The sequence below is a fragment of the Nerophis ophidion genome, linkage group LG20, assembly GCF_033978795.1.
Source record: "Nerophis ophidion isolate RoL-2023_Sa linkage group LG20, RoL_Noph_v1.0, whole genome shotgun sequence".
Lineage (NCBI taxonomy): Eukaryota > Metazoa > Chordata > Actinopteri > Syngnathiformes > Syngnathidae > Nerophis > Nerophis ophidion.
In genome coordinates, this window is record NC_084630.1 from 4,542,218 (window position 1) to 4,569,077 (window position 26,860).

Below are 26,860 nucleotides of genomic sequence, written 5' to 3' on the forward strand. Positions count from 1 at the left end.
CTATATTAGCCTACTAGCAAAATTATTTTAAAAGCCTTTCATAAGTGTTATAATGAAGACAACACATGATGTAAGTGTCTATATTAGCCTACTATCAAAATTACTTTAAGTCTTATAATGAAGGCAACACATAATGTAAGTGTCTATATTAGCTATATTAGCCTACTATCAAAATTACTTTAGAAGTCTTATATAAGTGTTATACTGAAGGCAACACATGATGCAAGTGTCTATATTAGCTTACTATCAAAATGACTTTAGTAGTCTTATATAAGTGTTATAATGAAGACAACGCATGAAGTGTCTATATTAGCTATATTAGCCTACTATCAAAATGACTTTAGAAGTCTTGTATAAGTGTTATACTGAAGGCAACGCATGATGTAAGTGTCTATATTAGCCTACTATCAAAATTACTTTAAGTCTTATAATGAAGGCAACACATAATGTAAGTGTCTATATTAGCTATATTAGCCTACTATCAAAATTACTTTAGAAGTCTTATATAAGTGTTATACTGAAGGCAACACATGATGTAAGTGTCTATATTAGCTATATTAGCCTACTATCAAAATGACTTTAGAAGTCTTATATAAGTGTTATACTGAAGGCAACACATGATGCAAATGTCTATATTAGCCTACTATCAAAATTACTTTAAGTCTTATAATGAAGGCAACACATAATGTAAGTGTCTATATTAGCTATATTAGCCTACTATCAAAATTACTTTAGAAGTCTTATATAAGTGTTATACTGAAGGCAACACATAATGTAAGTGTCTATATTAGCTATATTAGCCTACTATCAAAATTACTTTAGAAGTCTTATATAAGTGTTATACTGAAGGCAACACATGATGTAAGTGTCTATATTAGCCTACTATCAAAATTACTTTAAGTCTTATAATGAAGGCAACACATAATGTAAGTGTCTATATTAGCTATATTAGCCTACTATCAAAATTACTTTAGAAGTCTTATATAAGTGTTATACTGAAGGCAACACATGATGTAAGTGTCTATATTAGCTATATTAGCCTACTATCAAAATGACTTTAGAAGTCTTATATAAGTGTTATACTGAAGGCAACACATGATGCAAATGTCTATATTAGCCTACTATCAAAATTACTTTAAGTCTTATAATGAAGGCAACACATAATGTAAGTGTCTATATTAGCTATATTAGCCTACTATCAAAATGACTTTAGAAGTCTTATATAAGTGTTATACTGAAGGCAACACATGACGCAAGTGTCTATATTAGCCTACTATCAAAATGACTTTAGAAGTCTTATATAAGTGTTATACTGAAGGCAACACATGATGCAGGTGTCTATATTAGCCTACCATCAAAATGACTTTAAGTCTTATAATGAAGGCAACACATAATGTAAGTGTCTATATTAGCTATATTAGCCTACTATCAAAATGACTTTAGAAGTCTTGCATAAGTGTTATACTGAAGGCAACGCATGATGCAGGTGTCTATATTAGCCTACTATCAAAATTACTTTAAGTCTTATAATGAAGGCAACACATAATGCAAGTTTCTTTATTAGCTATATTAGCCTACTATCAAAATGACTTTGGAAGTCTTATATAAGTGTTATAATGAAGGCAACACATGATGTAAGTGTCTATATTAGCCTACTATCAAAATTACTTTAAGTCTTATAATGAAGGCAACACATAATGCAAGTTTCTTTATTAGCTATATTAGCCTACTATCAAAATGACTTTAGAAGTCTTATATAAGTGTTATTCTGAAGGCAACACATGATGCAAGTGTCTATATTAGCCTACCATCAAAATGACTTTAAGTCTTATAATGAAGGCAACACATAATGTAAGTGTCTATATTAGCCTACTATCAAAATGACTTTAGAAGTCTTATATAAGTGTTATACTGAAGGCAACACATGACGCAAGTGTCTATATTAGCCTACTATCAAAATGACTTTAGAAGTCTTATATAAGTGTTATACTGAAGGCAACACATGATGCAGGTGTCTATATTAGCCTACTATCAAAATGACTTTAAGTCTTATAATGAAGGCAACACATAATGTAAGTGTCTATATTAGCTATATTAGCCTACCATCAAAATGACTTTAAGTCTTATAATGAAGACAACACATAATGTAAGTGTCTATATTAGCTATATTAGCCTACTATCAAAATGACTTTAGAAGTCTTGCATAAGTGTTATACTGAAGGCAACGCATGATGCAAGTGTCTATATTAGCCTACTATCAAAATGACTTTAGAAGTCTTATATAAGTGTTATTCTGAAGGCAACACATGATGCAAGTGTCTATATTAGCTTACTATCAAAATGACTTTAGTAGTCTTATATAAGTGTTATAATGAAGACAACGCATGATGTGTCTATATTAGCTATATTAGCCTACTATCAAAATGACTTTAGAAGTCTTGTATAAGTGTTATACTGAAGGCAACGCATGATGTAAGTGTCTATATTAGCCTACTATCAAAATTACTTTAAGTCTTATAATGAAGGCAACACATAATGTAAGTGTCTATATTAGCTATATTAGCCTACTATCAAAATTACTTTAGAAGTCTTATATAAGTGTTATACTGAAGGCAACACATGATGTAAGTGTCTATATTAGCTATATTAGCCTACTATCAAAATGACTTTAGAAGTCTTATATAAGTGTTATACTGAAGGCAACACATGATGCAAATGTCTATATTAGCCTACTATCAAAATTACTTTAAGTCTTATAATGAAGGCAACACATAATGTAAGTGTCTATATTAGCTATATTAGCCTACTATCAAAATTACTTTAGAAGTCTTATATAAGTGTTATACTGAAGGCAACACATAATGTAAGTGTCTATATTAGCTATATTAGCCTACTATCAAAATTACTTTAGAAGTCTTATATAAGTGTTATACTGAAGGCAACACATGATGTAAGTGTCTATATTAGCCTACTATCAAAATTACTTTAAGTCTTATAATGAAGGCAACACATAATGTAAGTGTCTATATTAGCTATATTAGCCTACTATCAAAATTACTTTAGAAGTCTTATATAAGTGTTATACTGAAGGCAACACATGATGTAAGTGTCTATATTAGCTATATTAGCCTACTATCAAAATGACTTTAGAAGTCTTATATAAGTGTTATACTGAAGGCAACACATGATGCAAATGTCTATATTAGCCTACTATCAAAATTACTTTAAGTCTTATAATGAAGGCAACACATAATGTAAGTGTCTATATTAGCTATATTAGCCTACTATCAAAATGACTTTAGAAGTCTTATATAAGTGTTATACTGAAGGCAACACATGACGCAAGTGTCTATATTAGCCTACTATCAAAATGACTTTAGAAGTCTTATATAAGTGTTATACTGAAGGCAACACATGATGCAAGTGTCTATATTAGCCTACTATCAAAATGACTTTAAAAGTCTTATAATGAATGCAACACATAATGTGTCTATATTAGTTTACTATCAAAATGACTTTAGAAGTCTTATATAAGTGTTATAATGAAGGCAACACATGATGTAAGTGTCTATATTAGCCTACTATCAAAATGACTTATATAAGTGTTATAATGAAGGCAACACATAATGTGTCTATATTAGTTTACTATCAAAATGACTTTAGAAGTCGTATATAAGTGTTATAATGAAGACAACGCATGTGTCTATATTAGCTATATTAGCCTACTATCAAAATGACTTTAGAAGTCTTATATAAGTGTTATAATGAAGACAACGCATGACGCAAGTGTCTATATTAGCCTACTATCAAAATGACTTTAGAAGTCTTATATAAGTCTTATAATGAAGGCAACACATGATGTGTCTACAATGAGCATATTTTGTAGTTCCACCACATTTACCCATTCACACACACATTCACACACTGATGGAGGGAGCTGCCATGCAATGCGCCAACCAGCATCCATCAGGAGCAAGGGTGAAGTGTCTTGCTCAGGACACAACGGACGTGACGAGGTTGGTACTAGGTGGGATTTGAACCAGGGACCCTCGGAATTGAATCACCATATTTTAAGGAGGACATGTTCTCCATCCTACAGGACAAAATAAAGCATTTCCAGGCGTGTGGACACGTTGTAGTGTGTGGGGACATCAGCGCCAGGACAGGACGAGAGACTGACACTCTCAGCACACAAGGGGACAAACAAATGCTAGGAGGGGAAAACACCCCCTTGTTAGAATAATTATGTGTAAGTTATCACACAATATTATGCTTAAAGGCCGTTGCTATAGTTATTATCAATTGTGATGAAGTTGTACTTTTCTATCTGTGCAAAGGGCCAACTCGCAATCTTCAACTGTGAGTCGTCTCGTATCAGTGTTTGTGTCCAGACCCGGCCTGCTGACTGCCAAGGGCCAACATTCCGGTTCGTGACGCAGACAAAGCAGAGACAGGGCGAAATCACGAGTGTCAGCACATTTTCATTTCTGATTAATCATGTATTGTGTCTCACTGGGGCTGCTGAAATGACCCCCCTTCCTTCAGAAGCAGCCTCAGTGATGTAACCAGGGCCCTCCCAAATAAATAGACTGTACCTTAGAGCGTAGGTTGGAACTGTAACTAAGTGTACAGCCCAATACGTCTCTCCTCATTGAGCAAAATTTAACTCGGTCTCTGCATAATTCCTTGCTTCTTGTCTGTTTAATACAGGGGCGCTCACACTTTTTCTGCAGGCGAGCTACTTTTCAATTGACCAAGTCGAGGAGATCTACCTCATTCCTATTTATAATTTATATTTATTTATTTATGAAAGAGACATTTTTGTTAACAAGTTAATGGTGTTTAATGATAATACAAGCATGTTTAACACACATAGATTCCTTTCTTTCACGAAGACAAGAATATAAGTTGGTGTATTACCTGATTCTGATGACTTGCATTGATTGGAATTAGACAGTGGTGCTGATAACGTCCGCATTTTCAAATGGAGGAAAAAAAAAAGTCCTCCTTTCTGTCCAATACCACATGAAAGTGGTTGGATTTGGCATCTCATTTGTCCAACTTGCATACTGGTTTTTAAACACTTTGTTATGAGAGTAGCATATGTGTGTGGCCCTTTAATGTCTGGCAGCAGGTGAGTGACGTCAGTGAGTGTGCGGGTGGGCAAGCAAGTGAGAAAGCGGTCGCTGAGGGCGGGGGAGAAATACATTGGCATCAAACTCCGTAGCTTGCTAGCTTTCTGAGACTCTTATTTTGTTAGCACAGGCAGGATGAAACAGGTCTTTTATGGTGAAGACAGGAACTGTGCAGTCGCTCTTTAGAGTTTTGACAGTAGGTACGGAGTCTCTAGAAATAAAATGTGTTTCTCTGCGTCCGCCCTGTTAGTGATTTTTTTCTTAAATATGAGCTCGCAGCAGCCAGCGTCATCTCACAAGATCCTCGGGTGCCGAGAATGTCAAACAACTGACCAAAGTGAAGTCTTGGTATGATTGATGATTGCTCATTTTTATGTCTATTTTTTAATGCCTGGCTTGAGATCGACTGACACACCCTCCGAGATCCACCAGTCGATCGTGATCTATTACGTAATGCCCACGTAATAGATGTCTTCAGTGTTTGAACCTGACACCCCTCCCAAATATTCCCCCCTAGAAACAACTCTGACCAAACAACAAATAAACACAGGTCACAACTCTTACAGCTTTGGGACTGTACTTTGTCAACCGCATACTTGCCAACCCTCCCGATTTTCCCGGGAGACTCACGAATTTCAGTGCCCCGAAAATCTCTCGGTGCAACCTTTCTCCCGATTTCCACCCGGACAACAATATTGGGGGCGTGCCTTAAAGGCAACGCCTTTAGCGTCCTCTACAACCTGTCGTCATGTCCACTTTCCCTCCATACAAACAGCGTGCCGGCCATGTCTCATAATATATGTGGCTGTTACACACCCACAGGTGAATGCAATGTATACTTGGTCAACAGCCATACAGGTCACACTGAGGGTGGCTGTATAAACAACTTTAACACTGTTACAAATATGCGCCACACTGTGAACCCACACCAAACAAGAATGACAAACACATTTCGGGAGAACATCCGCACCGTAACACAACAGAACAAATACCCAGAACCCTTTGCAGCACTATCTCTTCCGGGACGCTACAATATACACCCCCCGCTACCACCAGTCAAAGACCCCATCGACCCCCTAGCTTAACAGCACAGTAGACCTCAGCCTAGTGTCTCTCAGACGTTCACAGTCAGCCCACTAACACCCTTATCAGACCACAGCAAAACCACTGTATATCTGAATAGATCGACACCAAATCAGGATGCTACAAATGCAAAGAAAGTAGTGTAGAAACATTCCAAAATGCTATCCGGCAACAAAAGGTCCAATCGTGCTTAAACCAATTCCTGGAGAAAAAACTTCCAATGCAACAGTGAAAGTGTAAACAGAGCAGTAGAAAGCCTCAATAACATATTTGACCCTAGAGCCTCCCATTCCAACTTAAAGGCCTCAAATAGAAAAAAGAGGGAAAATATTAATAGTCACGACAAACGGTACGATAACGTTTGTAAAACTCTCAGGGAAAAAATTAAGAAACCTATCAAACCGAAAACACAGAGACCCAGACAACCAAAACACACGTCACCAATACGGTGAAACCCTGACACAATTAGACTTAGACTTCCTTTTATTGTCATTGTGTTTTATGTTGCGCCAAGTAAAAGTCCTAGTTTGTGAACCAGGGGCCCACTTGCTAACCGAGCGTTTGCAAAATGGGACAAACACCAAAATTGAGAATTTACATGCAGAATTTTGCAAATCCATTCTCCGCACCCAACGGAAAACCCCAAATAATGCACGCACAGCAGAATTAGGAAAATAAGCCACTCCCAATCAAAATCCAAAAGACAGCATTTAAACCAGGGGTGCCCACACTTTTTCTGCAGGCGAGCTACTTTTCAATTGACCAACTCGAGGGGATCTACCTCATTTATATATATCATTTATATTTATTTATTTATGAAAGAGACATTTTTGTAAACAAGTTAAATGTGTTTAATGATAATACAAGCATGTGTAACACATATAGATGTCTTTCTTTCACAAAGACAAGAATATAAGTTGGTGTATTACCTGATTCTGATGACTTGCATTGATTGGAATCAGACAGTAATGATGATAACGCCCACATTTTCAAATGGAGGAGAAAAAAAGTTGTCCTTTCTGTACAATACCACATGAAAGTGGTTGGTTTTTGGCATCTAATTCATCCAGCTTCCATACACTTTACAAGAAAAACATTGGCGGCAAATTCCGTAGCTTGCTTGATTGACATTCACGGCACCCGAGGGTCTTGTGAGATGACGCTGGCTGCTGCCAGTTCATTATTATGAAAAAATGACAGAGAGGAAGGCGAGAAACACTGTTTATTTCAACAGACTTTCGCGCCGTCCCTTCCGTCAAAACTCTAAAGGCCGACTGCACATTTCCTATCTTCACAATAAAAGCCCTGCTTCATGCTGCCTGCGCTAACAAAATAAGAGTCTCGGAAAGCTGGCGTGCACAAGTGATGTGCACGCCAGCTTTCTGAGGGATCGCTTGTGCACGCCAGTTTTCCGAGACTCTGTATTTAGTTAGCGCAGGCAGCATGAAGCAGGGCTTTTATTGTGAAGATAGGAAATGTGCAGTCGGCCTTTAGAGTTTTGACGGAAGGTACGGCGCGAGAGTCTGTTGAAATAAAAAGTGTTTCTGGCCTTCCTCTCGGTCATATTTTCATAATAATGATCTTGCAGCAGCCAGCGTCATCTCACAAGACCCTCCGGTACCGTGAATGTCATTTAAGTGACGTCTTGGTGAAGATTGATGATCACTCATTTTTAGGTCTATTTTTTTTAAAAGCCTGGCTGGAGATCGACTGACACACCCCCCGCGGTCGACTGGTAGCTCGCGATCGACGTAATGGGCACCCCTGGTCTAACCACTTAAAAGAAAGTGACCGAGACACGCTCCATAACAAAGCCCTTACCTACAAAGAGACCCTAGAACAGGGGTCTCAAACTCAATTTACCTGGGGGCCACTGGATGCAGAAACTGGGTGAGGCTGGGCCGCGAGAAAATATTTCTTAAAAAAATCGAACATGCACTTTTTAATGAATTCACTTTCTTTGAACAGCTTTCCGGCCCGAGCAACATACTTGCCAACTGTCGCGATCTTTCAGGGAAACACCCAAATATCAGTGCCCCTCCCGACAATCTCCTAGGGCGATCATTCTCCCGGTTTTCACCCGGACAACAATATTAATAACGTGCTCTACAACCTGCAAACAGTGTGCCGGCCCAGTCACCTATTGTATGAGGCTTCTGCAGACCCAAGGAAGTGACTGCAAGACATACTTGATCAACGGCCATACAGGTCACACTGAGGGTGGCCGTATAAACAACTTTATCACTGTTACAAATATGCGCCACACTGTGAACCAACACCAAACAAGATGGACAAACACATTTTGGGAGAACATCCGAACCGTAACACAACAGAACTAATACCCAGAATCCAATGCAGCCCTAACTCTTCCGGGCTACAATAGGGGGGCGGGATTGGGGGTGCAAGGGTGTATATTGCGTCTACAGAAGCCAAATACAACGTGGTTGGGCTGGCACGCTGTTTGTACAGGTTGTAGAGGACGCTAATATTGTTGAGTAGGTCAATTTCGGGAGAATGATTACCCCTGGAGGGTCACGGAAAATTGGGAGTCCCCAAGAAAAATCGAGGGTATACAAGTATGACGCAGTCAAGTGGCATTCATATAAAACTCGCGGGCCAAACTAACATTCAATTTTCACATCAAGGTGCGGGCCGCAAAAAAATGTCTCGCAGGCCGCGTGTTTGAGACCCCTGCCCTAGAGAGATACCCGCTCAACCAGCTGGTTCTGGGACTACGCTCACTAACACAAGCAGGGCCACCAGAGAGAAACCACACTGGACTAAACCAAATGATAAGAAAACTTACACATTGGAAAGAATCAACTCAAAATCCAAAGCAAATTGGAATGCTATTTGGCCCAAAACAGAGAATACACAGTGGCAGAATACCTGAGCACTGTGACAGACCCAAAACCAAGGAGACCCTTGACTGTGTACAGACTCAGTGACCATGGAGAAAGGCCGCCATGGGCAGACCCGGCTTCCAAGAGAAGACAGACTGTGCATTCTCAGCTGCACTTTTTTTACAACCTGCCCACTGTACCAAGACACCAGAGACATCTGAAAAACGTTTATTTCGGTCATTTAATCAACCACCAACCATTTTGTGTGACCAGTTTAACCGTACAGATTATACAATCATACACATTTACACACAAAAAGAAAAGAAAACAATTGGAATAGGCTGAAGCCAAAGCTTATATTTGCCTATCCTCTAACTTCACTGAAAATGATATTGCCTGGAACATCAACGTTCAAAAAAATCAATGGGATGAAAGTAATTTTTACTCAATTTTATCAATTTCAATTATTTTACCTTTCAAGGCTTTCTTAAACCTTAACAAAGAAGTACATGTATTCAGCTCATCACACCATTTAACTTCTAAAACTGGAGTACAAACCCCGTTTCCATATGAGTTGGGAAATTGTGTTAGATGTAAATATAAACAGAATACAAAGATTTGCAAATCCTTTTCAAGCCATATTCAGTTGAATATGCTACAAAGACAACATATTTCATGTTCAAACTGATAAACATTTTTTTTGTGTGCAAATAATCATTAACTTTAGAATTTGATGCCAGCAACACGTGCCAAAGTAGTTGGAAAAGGTGGCAATAAATACTGATAAAGTTGATGAATGCTCAACATCCCACAGGTGTGCAGGCTAATTGGGACCAGGTGGATGCCATGATTGGGTATAAAAATAGCTTCCCCCAAAAAATGCTCAGTCTTTCACAAGAAAGGATGGGGTGAGGTACACCCCTTTAGGAAAGAATTCCACTTTCAAAGCTTCAACAATTAGTTTCCTCAGTTCCCAAACGTTTATTGAGTGTTGTTAAAAGAAAAGGTGATGTAACACAGTGAAGTGAAGTGAATTATATTTATATAGCGCTTTTCTCTAGTGACTCAAAGCGCTTTACATAGTGAAACCCAATATCTAAGTTGCATTTAAACCAGTGTGGGTGGCACTGGGAGCAGGTGGGTAAAGTGTCTTGCCCAAGGACACAACGGCAGTGACTAGGATGGAGGAAGCAGGGATCGAACCTGCAACCCTCAAGTTGCTGGCACGGCCACTCTACCAACCGAGCTATACCGCCCCACAACAGTGGTGAACATGCCCTTTCCCAACTACTTTGGCACATGTTGCAGCCATGAAATTCTAAGTTAATTATTATTTGCAAAAAAATAAACAAAGTTTATGAGTTTGAACATCAAATATGTTGTCTTTGTAGTGCATTCAACTGAATATGGCTTGAAAAGGATTTGCAAATCATTGTATTCTGTTTATATTTACATCTAACACAATTTCCCAACTCATATGGAAACGGGGTTTGTACTTCCCACAAATTTCAAATACACAAAGAGAGTTAAAAAAACATGACAATTAACAAAAAAAAACAAAAAAACTCCCATACCAGCTGGGGGAAGTAAAGCAACGTGCAAACACAACAGCAAGATTTGTGAGCAGTTGTGACAAGAAAAGGACGTCCAATGGAACACAACCACCGTAAAGACCATGTGAGTATTCATGCACTATTTGTACTATATGGATGTATTTAGTCTCATGTAAACATATTTGCATCTATATTGCACAATTATCTAGTTTATTAACTTTGATACATTGTAATCACAACCTCGGATTCAGGAGGAACAGTGTGGTTTTCGTCCTGGTCGTGGAACTGTGGACCAGCTCTATACTCTGGGCAGGGTTCTTGAGGGTGCATGGGAGTTTGCCCAACCAGTCTACATGTGCTTTGTGGACTTGGAGAAGGCATTGGACCGTGTCCCTCGGGAAGTCCTGTGGGGAGTGCTCAGAGAGTATGGGGTATCGGACTGTCTTATTGTGGCGGGCCGCTCCCTGTATGATCAGTGTCAGAACTTGGTCCGCATTGCCGGCAGTAAGTCGAACACATTTCCAGTGAGGGTTGGACTCCGCCAAGGCTGTCCTTTGTCACCGATTCTGTTCATAACTTTTATGGACAGAATTTCTAGGCGCAGTCAAGGCGTTGAGGGGTTCCGGTTTGGTGACCGCAGGATTAGGTCTCTGCTTTTTGCAGATGATGTGGTCCTGATGGCTTCATCTGACCGGGATCTTCAGCTCTCGCTGGATCGGTTCGCAGGCGAGTGTGAAGCGACCGGAATGAGAATCAGCACCTCCTAGTCCGAGTCCATGGTTCTCGCCCAGAAAAGGGTGGAGTGCCATCTCCGGGTTGGGGAGGAGACCCTGCCCCAAGTGGAGGAGTTCAAGTACCTAGGAGTCTTGTTCACGAGTGGGGGAAGAGTGGATGGTGAGATCGACAGGCGGATCGGTGCGGCGTCTTCAGTAATGCGGACGTTGTACCGATCCGTTGTGGTGAAGAAGGAGCTGAGCCGGAAGGCAAAGCTCTCAATTTACCGGTCGATCTACGTTCCCATCCTCACCTATGGTCATGAGCTTTGGGTCATGACCGAAAGGATAAGATCACGGGTTCAAGCGGCCCAAATGAGTTTCCAGGTCTCTCCCTTAGAGATAGGGTGAGAAGCTCTGCCATCCGGGAGGAACTCAAAGTAAAGCCGCTGCTCCTCCACATGGAGAGGAGCCAGATGAGGTGGTTCGGGCATCTGGTCTGGATGCCACCCGAACGCCTCCCTAGGGAGGTGTTTAGGGCACGTCCAACCGGTAGGAGGCCACGGGGAAGACCCAGGACACGTTGGGAAGACTATGTCTCCCGGCTGGCCTGGGAACGCCTCGGGATCCCCCGGGAAGAGCTAGACGAAGTGGCTGGGGAGAGGGAAGTCTGGGTTTCCCTGCTTAGGCTGTTGCCCCCGCGACCCGACTTCGGATAAGCGGAAGAAGATGGATGGATGGATGGATGGATGGATGGACATTGTAATTGCCTTGATTGTGTTTCCCATCTGCGGTGATGTGGCGACTTGTCCAGGGCGTACCCTGCCTTCCGCTCGATTGTAGCTGGGATAGGCACCAGCGCCCCCCGCAACCTCAAAAAAGGGAATAAGCGGTAGGAAATGGATGGATGGATGTGTTTCCCATGTCAATAAAGCCCCTTTGAAATGAAATTGATGTGCATGCAATGTCTCGTTGTCTACAGCAGAGGGGGCTCGGATGTCAAGCAATCAGCAGGTTAGAAGTTACATTGGATAAACTACATTTGTGCCAAAATAAATCATTATTTTTCAAATACTGCATATAAGAATGTCCCTTTTTTAAAGTCATATTAGAGTAGTTGAATTTCAATAAATTATATTATCTGCAATACTGGAATTTAAATGATTCATCCAGAATCTGATTGGGAAAGTGAAGTGTTCTGTTCTTTCTTTTACAAACACATTCTTGCCAAATGCTTTCATAGTTGGACTGATGAGCACCTTTGAAAGCAACATACTGTACAGTATTTATACACAAATCAATAAATAGTGGTCTGGTCTGTTGCATGCTTTGGAATAAAACAATGAGTGCCATGCAGGTGTGTTGCATACATCAAAGGGAACAGAACACCTCCAGCATTTTATAGCCAATGCATGTTTTGTGTCAAGATCAATAGAATTTCTTGAAATACATCCTTATTTTATTTTATTGTGTTTACATCCATTTTCTTATCCTCATTAAGGATGCAGGTTAGCTTTTGTTTGGTTGTTTTTAAAGGATTTAAATCAGAAACTTGAACATATTCAGTTTTTTACATGTCAATGTTTGCAATTGAACATTTTTATTTCCATCACAAATTGCCATTAAATCAATCACATCTCAGGTATAATTTGTATAGTAAATCCAAATTATTGTGTAAATATATATTATATTAGTTATTGTTTTTGTCAGTCAAGGTCTGTAAATGATTGGTTAATATAAGTGATTTATGTTTGATGTTTCCATGCTTGCAAGCAGACACAACAATGGAGGTTTTCTACTCCCGAATGTGACAGAGCAGCTGGTCCGTGACAGCCTGAGGCCAAAGTCTGTGTTTGCTTTTCTTTACTGCAATTCTTCTTCATTCCCGCCTTTAGCTCCCACTTCTGCTGCAGGCCTCGTCTGCACACACGACGTCTTGGCAAAGACTTTATGTGCGTTCATCCTCCAGCCAGAACTTTAACCGGTCAGAAACTCTGATGTCCATTTTCTACCGCTTATTCCCTTTGTCTGGAGCTCGGCAGAGTAACTCTGTAAATGTCTTTCATTTCAATAGAAGGCAGCAGGTAGTTAATTGCTTTGTAGATGTCGGGAACAACAAACATGGTTTGGCCCTTGAGGATGCACCGCTCGCCTGTATCGGTTGGGGACATCTCTACGCTGCTGATCCGCCTCCGCTTGAGATGGTTTCCTGTGGACGGGACTCTCGCTGCTGTGTTGGAGCCACTATGGATTGAACTTTCACAGTATCATGTTAGACCTGCTCGACATCCATTGCTTTCGGTCCCCTAGAGGGGGGGGGTTGCCCACATCTGAGGTCCTCTCCAAGGTTTCTCATAGTCAGCATTGTCACTGGCGTCCCACTGGGTGTGAATTCTCCCTGCCCACTGGGTGTGAGTTTTCCTTGCCATTTTGTGGGTTCTTCCGAGGATGTTGTAGTCGTAATGATTTGTGCAGTCCTTTGAGACATTTGTGATTTGGGGCTATATAAATAAACATTGATTGATTGACTATGATCACAATATGCAGACGACAGCGGGAGGCAGCAAGCAGGTAAAAAAGGTATCTAATGTTTAAACAAAAATAAACAAAAGGTGAGTGCCCCTAAGAAACGACATTGAAGCTTAGGGAAGGCTATGCAGAACAAAAATAAAACTGAACTGGCTACAAAGTAAACAAAAACAGAATGCTGGACGACAGCAAAGACTTACTGTGTGTGGAGCACAGATGGCGTCCACAATGTACATTAGAATATGACAATATTCAAAGAATACATCAATCCATCCATTTCTACCGCTTTTCCCTTTTGGGGTAGCGGGGGGTCGGATTCGGGCAGAAGGCGGCGTACACCCTGGACAAGTCGCCACCTCATCACAGGGCCAACACAGATGGACAGACTACATTCACACACTAGGGTCACACTACCGCTTATTCCCTTTTGGGGTGGCGGGGGGCGCCGGCGCCTATCTCAGCAACAATCGGGCGGAAGGCGGGGTACACCCTGGACAAGTCGCCACCTCATCGCAACTCTGATGTATTAAACAAAACAAAAAAAATAACGTATGTGGTGAATAGTAAGTGTTTTGGGATGATTTTTGCATTTCTATAACATATTTTGTATTGCGTAATGCAGGCCTAGGCAATTATTTTGACTCTCGGGGCCAAACTTAGAGAAAAAAGTGCGTTTGGGGGCTGGTACATATACATATATATATATATATATATATATATGTATATATATATATATATATATATATATATATATATATATATATAGTGAAGTGAATTATGTTTATATAGCGCTTTTTCCTCAAGTGGCTCAAAGCGCTTTACATAGTGAAACCCAATATCTAAGTTACATTTAAACCAGTGTGGGTGGCACTGGGAGCAGGTGGGTAAAGTGTCTTGCCCAAGGACACAACGGCAGTGACTAGGATGGCGGAAGCAGGGATCGAACCTGCAACCCTCAAGTTGCTGGCACGGCCACTCTACCAACCGAGCTATACCGTCCCTATATATATCCATCCATCCATTTTCTACTGCTTATTCTCTTTGGGGTGGCGGGGGCTGGTGCCTATCTCAGCTACAATGGGGCGGAAGGCGGGGTACAACCTGGACAAGTCGCCACCTCATCACGACCCCAAAGAGAATAAGCAGTAGAAAATGGATGGATGGATGGAGATATATATATATATATATATATATATATATATATATATATCCATCCATTTTCTACCGATTATTCCCTTTCGGGGTCGCGGGGGGCGCTGGCGCCTATCTCAGCTACAATCGGGCGGAAGGTAGGGTACACCCTGGACAAGTCGCCACCTCATTGCAGGGCTAACACAGATAGACAGACAACATTCACACTCACATTCACACACTAGGGCCTTAATCAGGAAAAAAAAAATATATATATATATATGTATATATATATATATATATATATATATATATATACACCGTATTTCCTTGAACTGCCGCCGGGGCGCTAATTAATTTAAAAACTCTTCTCACTCCTGTGCTTACCAAAAGGCATGCGGTAAAAGTAAGCATGCGCTAATTATTTTAAAACCTCTTATGAAATTTGAATGTGATGTAAACTTGGACCTTAAATCCGACTGAATAGCTCTTAATCTTCTTCCCTTTATGCGATTTCAAATTACCGGTATTGAAATCAGCCTCCTCCATTTTGAAAGTGATGACAGGGGAAGTGTCACTCGTGACGTCACGAGTTTGACCAGGTGGTAATACTAAGCATGCGCTAATTATTTTAAAACCTCTTATGAAATTTGAATGTGATGTAAACTTGGACCTTAAATCCGACTGAATAGCTCTTAATCTTCTTCCCTTTATGCGATTTCAAATTACCGGTATTGAAATCAGCCTCCTCCATTTTGAAAGTGATGACAGGGGAAGTGTCACTCGTGACGTCACAAGTTTGACCAGGTGGTAATACTAAGCAAGCGCTAATTATTTTGGGAAGCGGGTTTGACCCGGCAGTAATTCAAGGCAGGCGCATACTATATGCCTTGCGGCAATTCAAGGAAATACGGTATATATATATATATATATATATATATATATATATATATATATATATATATATATATATATATATATATGTATATATATTTATTTATTTTTATTTTTTTATTATTTTTTCTATTTTTTAGGAACACTCATACAAAACCTCACAATAATGTCTAATTGAATGCTAAAAACGCTATGACAGACCACCTTAAAACACCCAGAATGTACATAAAAATAAAGACTGTGTGATTTACAATATTAACTATGAAGGATAAAACACTGAATATTGACAACATGAACGTCACCCCCCCTCTTGATCAAAATATTTTTACAATCAAGCGAAACACAACAAAAATGCAACAAACAGCGAAATATGAGCGCAAAGGGTAAAACAACACACCTACAATCTGATATATCACTAAGTTTTAGAACTTTGTTGTAAAAATCTCCTTCCAGGTCTGTCCCTGACACCTGCATTTCAGGTTCTGGAAACACTCTGTGGAAACGCTCCCCACCCACACTGCTTGGTGCCTCGTCTGAACTGCTGTGACTTAGATTACCATAGTAACTGTGGAGAGGCGGAGCCAACGGGCCGACGGCGGGGCAGGGCATGCTGCCGGCCTGCCCAGAATGGCGGCAAGGAGGCGGAGGATGCAGTGGGGGAGAGGCGGGGCTTGCTGGGAGGGACGCCGCCACAGTCTAAATCAGGTACGTGGCACACACACTGGCACACAATTAATTCATCTCCTCCAGCTGTATAAAAGGGGAGAAGGAGGAGAGATCGCGGAAGGAGTTGGAGAGCCTGCAGGAGCAGATGAAGAGCGATCAAAGAGCGACAGAGAGCGAGCCAGAGAGGAGGAGGACACCGACGACCGCTGAAAAGCAGAGCGATCCAAACTGCAGAGAAGAACTTGTTTGAAAAAATAAAAGAGGACATGCTCGAAAGCATGTCCTTCCTGGGTGGTCCATTCAACCCACACGACAACGGCATAAGACTGTCACAGTAACTAATTAGATTATCGTAGTAACTAGCACATCACGCAAAAGCGCAGATTCCAACCAATTAAATACTTTGTAAAGTTCAAGACTTACGGTCATTTGAAAACATCACATCACAAATTCCATCTTAAAGATCTAAAAAAAAATATTTGGGAATGTTCCGCGGGCCAGATTGAAAAACTTAACGCAGGGGTGTCAAACTCAAATACAGAGTGGGCCAAAATTTAAAACTGAACAAAGCCGCGGGCCGAGGTTGAACAAATTAACCTTTTAATACGGACCCAAACAAGTTTTGCATTAAATATTGAACAAGCAAGGCTTATATAACTTTAGTGATATGCAAAATCCAGTTTCAAATAATAATAATTAAAAAAAAATATATCAATGGCATATCAAATAAAATGTAAATAAAAATTGTATGCCTTTTTTTCTATTTGCAATCTTTTGAGGCGAATATCAAATTTTTTCCCACAGGCTAGTAATAAATTTGAAAATAAAATAACAACAATGAATGAACCAAACATTCAAGCCTTGAAGTAGCAAGAGAAAGTGCATGAATAAAACGTTAATTATTGGTCAGTTTGCTGGAAGTTTTTCCCGGAAGAGTTCGTGCTGCAAGGGGTTCTGAGTATTTGTTCTGTTGTGTTACGGTGCGGATGTTCACCCGAAAAGGGCTTGCCATTCTTGTTTGGTGTGGGTTCACAGTGTGGTGCATATTTGTAACGGTGCTAAAGTTGTTTATACGGCCACCTTCAGTGTGACCTGTATGGCTGTTGACCAAGTATGACTTGTGTGTGTGTGTGTGTGTGTGTGTGTGTGTGTGTGTGTGTGTGTGTGTGTGTGTGTGTGTGTGTGTGTGTAAAAGCCACAAATATTATGGGACACGCTGTTAGTATGGAGGAAAAGCGGACATGACGACAGGTTGTAGAGAACGTTAAACGCAGTGCCTTAAATGCACGCCCCCAATATAGTTGTCCAGGTGGAAATCGGTAGAAATTCGGGAGAATGGTTGCCCCGGGAGATTTTCGGGAGGGGCACTGAACTTCGGGAGTCTACCGGGAAAATTAGGAGGGTTGGCAAGTATGAGTATTAGCGGTGAATGTGGTATAACACCGGCGGGCCAGCTCTAATGCTAAATTGATATTTCCTTAAGGGCCAAATTAAATTACACGGCGGGCCAGATTTGGCCCGCGGGCCGGAGTTTGACACCCATGGCATAATGGTCCGGATACGGCCCCCAGGCTTTAATTTGCCCAGGTCTGGACAAGTACTATAACAATATGAGCAATGAAATGAAGAGCACTTACAAACATCCAATACATTGTACCAAATAAATATTGAAGTAAATAGTGAATGTTTTCATTTACTTGTGTGACATGGATGTTAAAATAGTATTTAAAACACTGCTTATAGACCAGGGATGTTCAAAGAAATTGTTTTGGGGGCATATTTACAGAAAGCTTAGAACTTCTCCCTTCACTGATAGTCCTTCTTTGTATGTTCTAGAGCAGTCTTTTCAATCAATCAATCAATGTTTACTTATATAGCCCTAAATCACTAGTGTCTCAAAGGGCTGCACAAACCACTACGACATCCTCGGTAGGCCCACATAAGGGCAAGGAAAAACTCACACCCAGTGGGACGTCGGTGACAATGATGACTATGAGAACCTTGGAGAGGAGGAAAGCAATGGATGTCGAGCGGGTCTAACATGATACTGTGAAAGTTCAATCCATAATGGATCCAACACAGTCGCGAGAGTCCAGTCCAAAGCGGATCCAACACAGCAGCGAGAGTCCCGTTCACAGCGGAGCCAGCAGGAAACCATCCCAAGCGGAGGCGGATCAGCAGCACAGAGATGTCCCCAGCCGATACACAGGCGAGCAGTACATGGCCACCGGATCGGACCGGACCCCCTCCACAAGGGAGAGTGGGATATAGGAGAAAAAAGAAAAGAAACGGCAGATCAACTGGTCTAAAAAGGGAGTCTATTTAAAGGCTAGAGTATACAGATGAGTTTTAAGGTGAGACTTAAATGCTTCTACTGAGGTGGCATCTCGAACTGTTACCGGGAGGGCATTCCAGAGTACTGGAGCCCGAAATGAAAACGCTCTATAGCCCGCAGACTTTTTTTGGGCTTTGGGAATCACTAATAAGCCGGAGTCCTTTGAAGGCAGATTTCTTTTGCCGTGAGATACAGTCTGGTGTGCGTGGGAAATTATGTCATTTTACCTAATTGGGTTAGACATATTTTTTTGCAAACCATTAATTAGAATCCGCAAATGATGTGCCGTTGTTGAGTGTCTGTGCTGTCTGGAGCTCGGCAGAGTAACTCTGTAAATGTCTTTCATTTCAATAGAAGGCAGCAGGTAGTTCATTGCTTTGTAAATGTCGGGAACAACAAACATGGTTTGGCCCTTGAGGATGGACCGCTCGCCTGTATCGGTTGGGGACATCTCTACGCTGCTGATCCGCCTCCGCTTGAGATGGTTTCCTGTGGACGGGACTCCTGCTGCCGTCTTGGATCGGCTTGAACTGAACTCTCGCGGCTGTGTTAGATCCATTATGGATTGAACTTTCACAGTATCATGTTAGACCCGCTCGACATCCATTGCTTTCGGTCCCCTAGAGGGGGGGGGGTTGCCCACATCTGAGGTCCTCTCCAAGGTTTCTCATAGTCAGCATTGTCACTGGCGTCCCACTGGATGTGAATTCTCCCTGCCCACTGGGTGTGAGTTTTCCTTGCCCTTTTGTGGGTTCTTCCGAGGATGTTGTAGTCGTAATGATTTGTGCAGTCCTTTGAGACATTTGTGATTTGGGGCTATATAAATAAACATTGATTGATTGAAGTACCCCCATTTGAGAACCACTGCCCTATTGTATTCTTCGCTTTATGAGACGGGTCTTAAATGGCTCTATGAATGGCAAAGGATACCGATCCCAGAACCATGTATATCAAATATTTCCGGATGGGCTTCACGGTGGCAGAGGGGTTAGTGCGTCTGCCTCACAATACGAAGGTCCTGCAGTCCTGGGTTCAAATCCAGGCTCGGGATCTTTCTGTGTGGAGTTTGCATGTTCTCCCGTGACTGCGTGGGTTCCCTCCGGGTACTCCGGCTTCCTCCCACTTCCAAAGACATGCACCTGGGGATAGGTTGATTGGCAACACTATTGAAGTGAATTGAATTATATTTATATAGCGCTTTTCTCTAGTGACTCAAAGCGCTTTACATAGTGAAACCCAATATCTAAGTTACATTTAAACCAGTGTGGGTGGCACTGGGAGCAGGTGGGTAAAGTGTCTTGCCCAAGGATACAACGGCAGTGACTAGAATGGCGGAAGCGGGAATCGAACCTGCAACCCTCAAGTTGCTGACACGGCCACTCTACCAACCGAGCTATACCGCCCCATAACTAAATGGTCCCTAGTGTGTGAATGTTGTCTGTCTATCTGTGTTGGCCCTGCGATGAGGTAGCGACTTGTCCAGGGCGTACCCTGCCTTCCGCCCGATTGTAGCTGAGATAGGCGTCAGCGACCCCGAAAGGGAATAAGCGGTAGCAAATGGATGGATGGATGGGTTCAACCGCTAACCGCCCGAATCTAATTAAAATCTATTTTTTTCGTCATGTCACCCGCCCGACCCGCGGTTTATCCGGTTTATCGCAGAGGGGTTAGTGCGTCTGCCTCACAATACGAAGATCCTGCAGTCCTGGGTTCAAATCCAGGCTCGGGATCTTTCTGTGTGGAGTTTGCATGTTCTCCCCGTGACTGCGTGGGTTCCCTCCGGGTACTCCGGCTTCCTCCCACTTCCAAAGACATGCACCTGGGGATAGGTTGATTGGCAACACTAAATGGTCCCTAGTGTGTGAATGTTGTCTGTCTATCTGTGTTGGCCCTGTGATGAGGTGGCGACTTGTCCAGGGTGTACCCCGCCTTCCGCCCGATTGTAGCTGAAATAGGCACCAGCGCCCCCCGCGACCCCGAAAGGGAATAAGCGGTAAAAAATGGATGGATGGATGGACTGCAGACCACCAGTGGGGCACGTGCCCCAGTGAAATCTGTCTGGCGACGCCCCTGCACTGCCCTATTGTCCATCCATCCATCCATCCATTTTCTACCGCTTATTCCCTTTCGGGGTCACGGGGGGCGCTGGCGCCTATCTCAGCTATAATCGGGCGGAAGGCGGGGTACACCCTGGACAAGTCGCCACCTCATCGCAGGGCCAACACAGATAGACAGACAACATTCACACTCACATTCACACACTAGGGCCAATTTAGTGTTGCCAATCAACCTATCCCCAGGTGCATGTCTTTGGAGGTGGGAGGAAGCCGGAGTACCCGGAGGGAACCCACGCATTCACGGGGAGAACATGCAAACTCCACACAGAAAGATCCCGAGCCTGGATTTGAACCCAGGACTGCAGGACCTTCGTATTGTGAGGCAGACGCACTAACCCCTCTGCCACCGTGAAGCCTACTGCCCTATTGTATTCTTCGCTTTATGACACGGGTCTTAAATGGCTCTATGAATGGCAAAGGATACCGATCCCAGAACCATGTATATCAAATATTTCCGGATGGTTCAACCATCACCCGCCCGAATCTAATTAAAATCTATTTTTTCGTCATGTCACCCGCCCGACCCGCGGTTTATCCGCGGACTCCGCGGATGAGACCGCAAACCGCGCATGGCAAACATAACTTTTGTAGACAACTTCCATCCATCCATCCATCATCTTCCGCTTATCCGAGGTCGGGTCGCGGGGGCAACAGCCTAAGCAGGGAAGCCCAGACTTCCCTCTCCCCAGCCACTTCGTCTAGCTCTTCCCGGGGGATCCCGAGGCGTTCCCAGGCCAGCCGGGAGACATAGTCTTCCCAACGTGTCCTGGGTCTTCCCCGTGGCCTCCTACCGGTTGGACGTGCCCTAAACACCTCCCTAGGGAGGCGTTCGGGTGGCATCCTGACCAGATGCCCGAACCACCTCATCTGGCTCCTCTCCATGTGGAGGAGCAGCGGCTTTACTTTCAATCAATCAATCAGTCAATTTTATTTATATAGCCCCAAATCACAAATGTCTCAAAGGACTGCACAAATCATCACGACTACAACATCCTCGGAAGAACCCACATTCCTCCCGGATGGCAGAGCTTCTCACTTATCCTTTCGGTCATGACCCAAAGCTCATGACCATAGGTGAGGATGGGAACGTAGATCGACCGGTAAATTGAGAGCTTAGCCTTCCGGCTCAGCTCCTTCTTCACCACAACGGATCGGTACAACGTCCGCATTACAATTTTTTTTTTTATTTATTTATTTTTTTTTTATTGAGTCAACATAAAAAACACAACATACACTTACAATTAGTGCACCAACCCAAGAAAACTCATTTTTTCATGACAAAGAAGAAGAAAAAAAATATTTATAAATTTTTTTAGAAAAAAATTTTTTTAGAAAAAATTATTTTGCGGCCCGGTACCAATCGGCCCGGTGGTTGGGGACCACTGAAATAGAGGACGTAAAAGCCGTTACCAATTTTCCGTACATGAACTTGCCCAAGGATACAAGGACACTACCACTAGGATACTAGTACGTGGCCTCCTACCGGTTGGACGTGCCCTAAACACCTCCCTAGGGAGGCGTTCGGGTGGCATCCTGACCAGATGCCCGAACCACCTCATCTGGCTCCTCTCCATGTGGAGGAGCAGCGGCTTTACTTTGAGTTCCTCCCGGATGGCAGAGCTTCTCACCCTATCTCTAAGGGAGAGACCTGGAAACTCATTTGGGCCGCTTGTACCCGTGATCTTATCCTTTCGGTCATGACCCAAAGCTCATGACCATAGCTGAGGATGGGAACGTAGATCGACCGGTAAATTGAGAGCTTTGCCTTCCGGTTCAGCTCCTTCTTCACCACAACGGATCGGTACAACGTCCGCATTACTGAAGACGCCGCACCGATCCGCCTGTCGATCTCACGATCCACTCTTCCCTCACTCGTGAACAAGACTCCTAGGTACTTGAACTCCTCCACTTGGGGCAGGGTCTCAACTTTTTCCTGCCTTTTTAAAAAAAAAAAAAAAAAAAAAAAAGAATCATTCTTGGGTCTGCTCTAAAGATGAAGAAGCTTCTGTTCCCAATCTCTTAATCTGCCATCAGATGCGCGCCTCCCTCCTTTCTCATCACGCACGCGCTTTCATTTCCAGCCACTTTTCTCCTCTTCTCTCCTATTGGCTGAGCCGGGTGTTGACGCCCTGGTTCTCCTGCCTGTCACACGGCGCATGTTCGCGGGGGCGCAGCTGCGTCTCCCACCTGTGGAAGCAGCGAGGAGTTCCCAGCCGAGTCACGCTCGAGTAGACTAAAGTTCTGGCGGCTGTCCGCAGGCAGGATGCGCGGCCATGGCGGGTTGTGACCGCGGGCTGCAGACCCTGCTGGCTATCGCGGGCTCCTTCGCCGCCTTCAGCCTGATGAGCGTCGCCATCGGCACCGACTTCTGGCTCTACTCGCGGGCCAACATCTGCAACTCCACCGGCAACAACAGCGCGGACGAGCAGAGCAAGAAAGTCCAAGGCGACCTGACGCACTCCGGACTGTGGAGGATCTGCTGCATGGAAGGTGCCAGATACTTTCTACTCTTTGGCTGCGTAAAGTACAACTCATCCAGGGGCGCCGAAAAGGGGGGGGGGGGGGAGGAGACGGATTCTAGGGGCCCACGATGGAGGGGGGCCTCTCTAATGATGATGAAATTATGTGTTGGGGGCTGTCACGCCAAATTTCTTCTCCCCCCATTTATTACTGGACTTTTTTTGTATCACAAAACGCCTGAAAATCAAATATTTGAGGTGGCGACTTGTCCAGGGTGTACCCCGCCTTCCCCCCGATTGTAGCTGAGATAGGCGCCAGCACCCCCCCGCCACCCCAAAAAGGGAATAAGCGGTAGAAAATGGATGGCTTAATTGAATTGCATTGACTTTTGAAGCCAGTGCGCAGGTGCACAGTGCAGTTAAACCCCGTGGATGAGTTCAGGGGTGCCGATAGGGATTTTGGGCCCCATGAAAAGCATCTTTTACCTGGCTCTGGCACCTCAAATTTCTTCACCCCTACAAAATCCTTCCCCCCCCCCCATTTACTTCCGGGGTCATGATTAATACAGACGTTTTGTTAACGCTATATTACAAAGTTCCTGCAGTCCTGGGTTCAAATCCAGGCTCGGGATCTTTCTGTGTGGAGTTTGCATGTTCTCCCCGTGAATGCGTGGGTTCCCTCCGGGTACTCCGGCTTCCTCCCACTTCCAAAGACATGCACCTGGGGATAGGTTGATTGGCAACACTAAATGGTCCCTAGTGTGTGAATGTTGTCTATCTATCTGTGTTGGCCCTGTGATGAGGTGGCGACTTGTCCAGGGTGTACCCCGCCTTCCGCCCGATTGTAGCTGAGGTAGGCGCCAGCGCCCCCCGTGACCCCGAAAGGGAATAAGTGGTAGAAAATGGATGGATGGATGGATATTATAAAAAAATTTAAAAAACAATTTACAAACACGCCCTGCGATGAGGTGGCGACTTGTCCAGGGTGTACCCCGCCTTCTGCCCGATTGTAGCTGAGGTAGGCGCCAGCGCCCCCCGCGACCCCGAAAGGGAATAAGCGGTAGAAAATGGATGGATGGATGGATATTATAAAAAAAATTTAAAAAACAATTTACAAACACGCCCTGCGATGAGGTGGTGACTTGTCCAGGGTGTACCCCGCCTTCCGCCCGATTGTAGCTGAGGTAGGCGCCAGCGCCAGCGCCCCCCGCGACCCCAAAAGGGAATAAGCGGTAGAAAATGGATGGATGGATGGATATTATAAAAAAATTTAAAAAACAATTTACAAACACGCCCTGCGATGAGGTGGCGACTTGTCCAGGGTGTACCCCGCCTTCCGCCCGATTGTAGCTGAGGTAGGCGCCAGCGCCCCCCGCCACCCCGAAAGGGAATAAGCGGTAGCAAATGGATGGATGGATGGATATTATAAAAAAAATTTAAAAAACAATTTACAAACACGCCCTGCGATGAGGTGGCAACTTGTCCAGGGTGTACCCTGCCTTCCGCCCGATTGTAGCTGAGGTAGGCGCCAGCGCCCCCCGCGACCCCGAAAGGGAATAAGCGGTAGAAAATGGATGGATGGATGGATGGAATTTACAAACACAAGCTATGGGATGACATAGGGACGGCGTGGCGCAGTGGAAGAGTGGCCGTGCGCAACCCGAGGGTCCCTGGTTCAAATCCCACCAAGTACCAACTTGGTCACGTCCGTTGTGTCCTGAGCAAGACACTTCACCCTTGCTCCTGATGGGTCCTGGTTGGCGCCTTGCATGGCAGCTCCCTCCATCAGTGTGTGAATGTGTGTGTGAATGGGTAAATGTGGAAGTAGTGTCAAAGCGCTTTGAGTACCTTGAAGGTAGAAAAGCGCTATACAAGTACAACCCATTTATAAGAGGAAACGTGACCCCGGAAGTAAAAGCGTCATCCCATAGCTTCCATCCATCATCTTCCGCTTATCCGAGGTCGGGTCGCGGGGGCAGCAGCCTAAGCAGGGAAGCCCAGACTTCCCTCTCCCCAGCCACTTCGTCTAGCTCTTCCCGGGGGATCCCGAGGCGTTCCCAGGCCAGCCGGGAGACATAGTCTTCCCAACGTGTCCTGGGTCTTCCCCGTGGCCTCCTACCGGTTGGACGTGCCCTAAACACCTCCCTAGGGAGGCGTTCGGGTGGCATCCTGACCAGATGCCCGAACCACCTCATCTGGCTCCTCTCCATGTGGAGGAGCAGCGGCTTTACTTTGAGTTCCTCCCGGATGACAGAGCTTCTCCTACCTGGTGTTTGTAAATTGTTTTTCAAATTTTTTATAATACAGCGTTAACTAAACATCTGTATTTTTATAATATAGCGTTATATTTGTATAATATAGCGTTAACAAAACGTCTGTATTAATCATGACCCTGGAAGTAAATGGGGGGGGGGAAGGATTTTGTAGGGGTGAAGAAATTTGAGGTGTCAGAGCCAGGTAAAAGATGCTTTTCATGGGGCCCAAAATCCCTATCGGCACCCCTGAACTCATCCACAGGGTTTAACTGCACTGTGCACCTGCGCACTGGCTTCAAAAGTCAATGCAATTCAATTAAGCCATCCATCCATCCATTTTCTACCACTTATTCCCTTTTGGGGTTGCGGGGGGCGCTGGAGCCTATCTCAGCTACAATCGGGCGGAAGGCGGAGTACACCCTGGACAAGTCGCCACCTCATCACAGGGCCAACACAGATAGACAGACAACATTCACACACTAGGGACCATTTAGTGTTGCCAATCAACCTATCCCCAGGTGCATGTCTTTGGAAGTGGGAGGAGGGGAACACGCAGTCACGGGGAGAACATGCAAACTCCACACAGAAAGATCCCGAGCCTGGATTTGAACCCAGGACTGCAGGACCTTTGTATTGTGAGGCAGACGCACTAACCCCTCTGCCACCGTGAAGCCCAATGCAATTCAATTAAGCCAAATATTTGATTTTCAGGCGTTTTGTGATACAAAAAAGTCCAGTAATAAATGTGTGTAATAATGGCTTTAAAGGCCTACTGAAATGAGATGTTCTTATTTAAACGGGGATAGCAGGTCCATTCTATGTGTCATACTTGATCTTTTTGCGATATTGCCATAATTTTGCTCAAAGGATTTAGTAGAGAACATCGACGATAAAATTCGCAACTTTTGGTCGCTAATAAAAAAGCCTTGCCTGTGCCGGAAGTAGCAGACGATGTGCGCGTGACGTCACGGGTTGTGGATCTCCTCACGTCTTAACATTGTTTACAATCATGGCCACCAGCAGCGAGAGCGATTCGGACCGAGAAAGCGACGATTTCCCCATTAATTTGAGCGAGGATGAATTATTCGTGGATGAGGAAAGTTAGAGTGGGGCACTAAAAAAAAAAAGCGACGGCTCCATATGGCGG

General features: G+C 43.6%; 1 protein-coding gene and 1 long non-coding RNA gene across 4 annotated transcripts in view; one reads left to right on the plus strand and one right to left on the minus strand.

Moving 5' to 3' along the window:
• Positions 1–26,860, minus strand: part of LOC133538664 (uncharacterized) — a 265,569-nt gene that overhangs the window by 13,932 nt on the left and 224,777 nt on the right. The window lies entirely within an intron of this gene.
• Positions 23,163–26,860, plus strand: part of LOC133538661 (voltage-dependent calcium channel gamma-4 subunit-like) — a 61,663-nt gene continuing 57,965 nt past the window's right edge. For both annotated transcript variants that reach the window (XM_061880346.1, XM_061880345.1), the window contains exon 1: positions 23,163–23,489. In XM_061880346.1, coding sequence (XP_061736330.1) covers positions 23,273–23,489 — 217 coding nt within the window. In that variant the 5' untranslated portion in view covers positions 23,163–23,272. The remainder of the gene's footprint in view (positions 23,490–26,860) is intronic.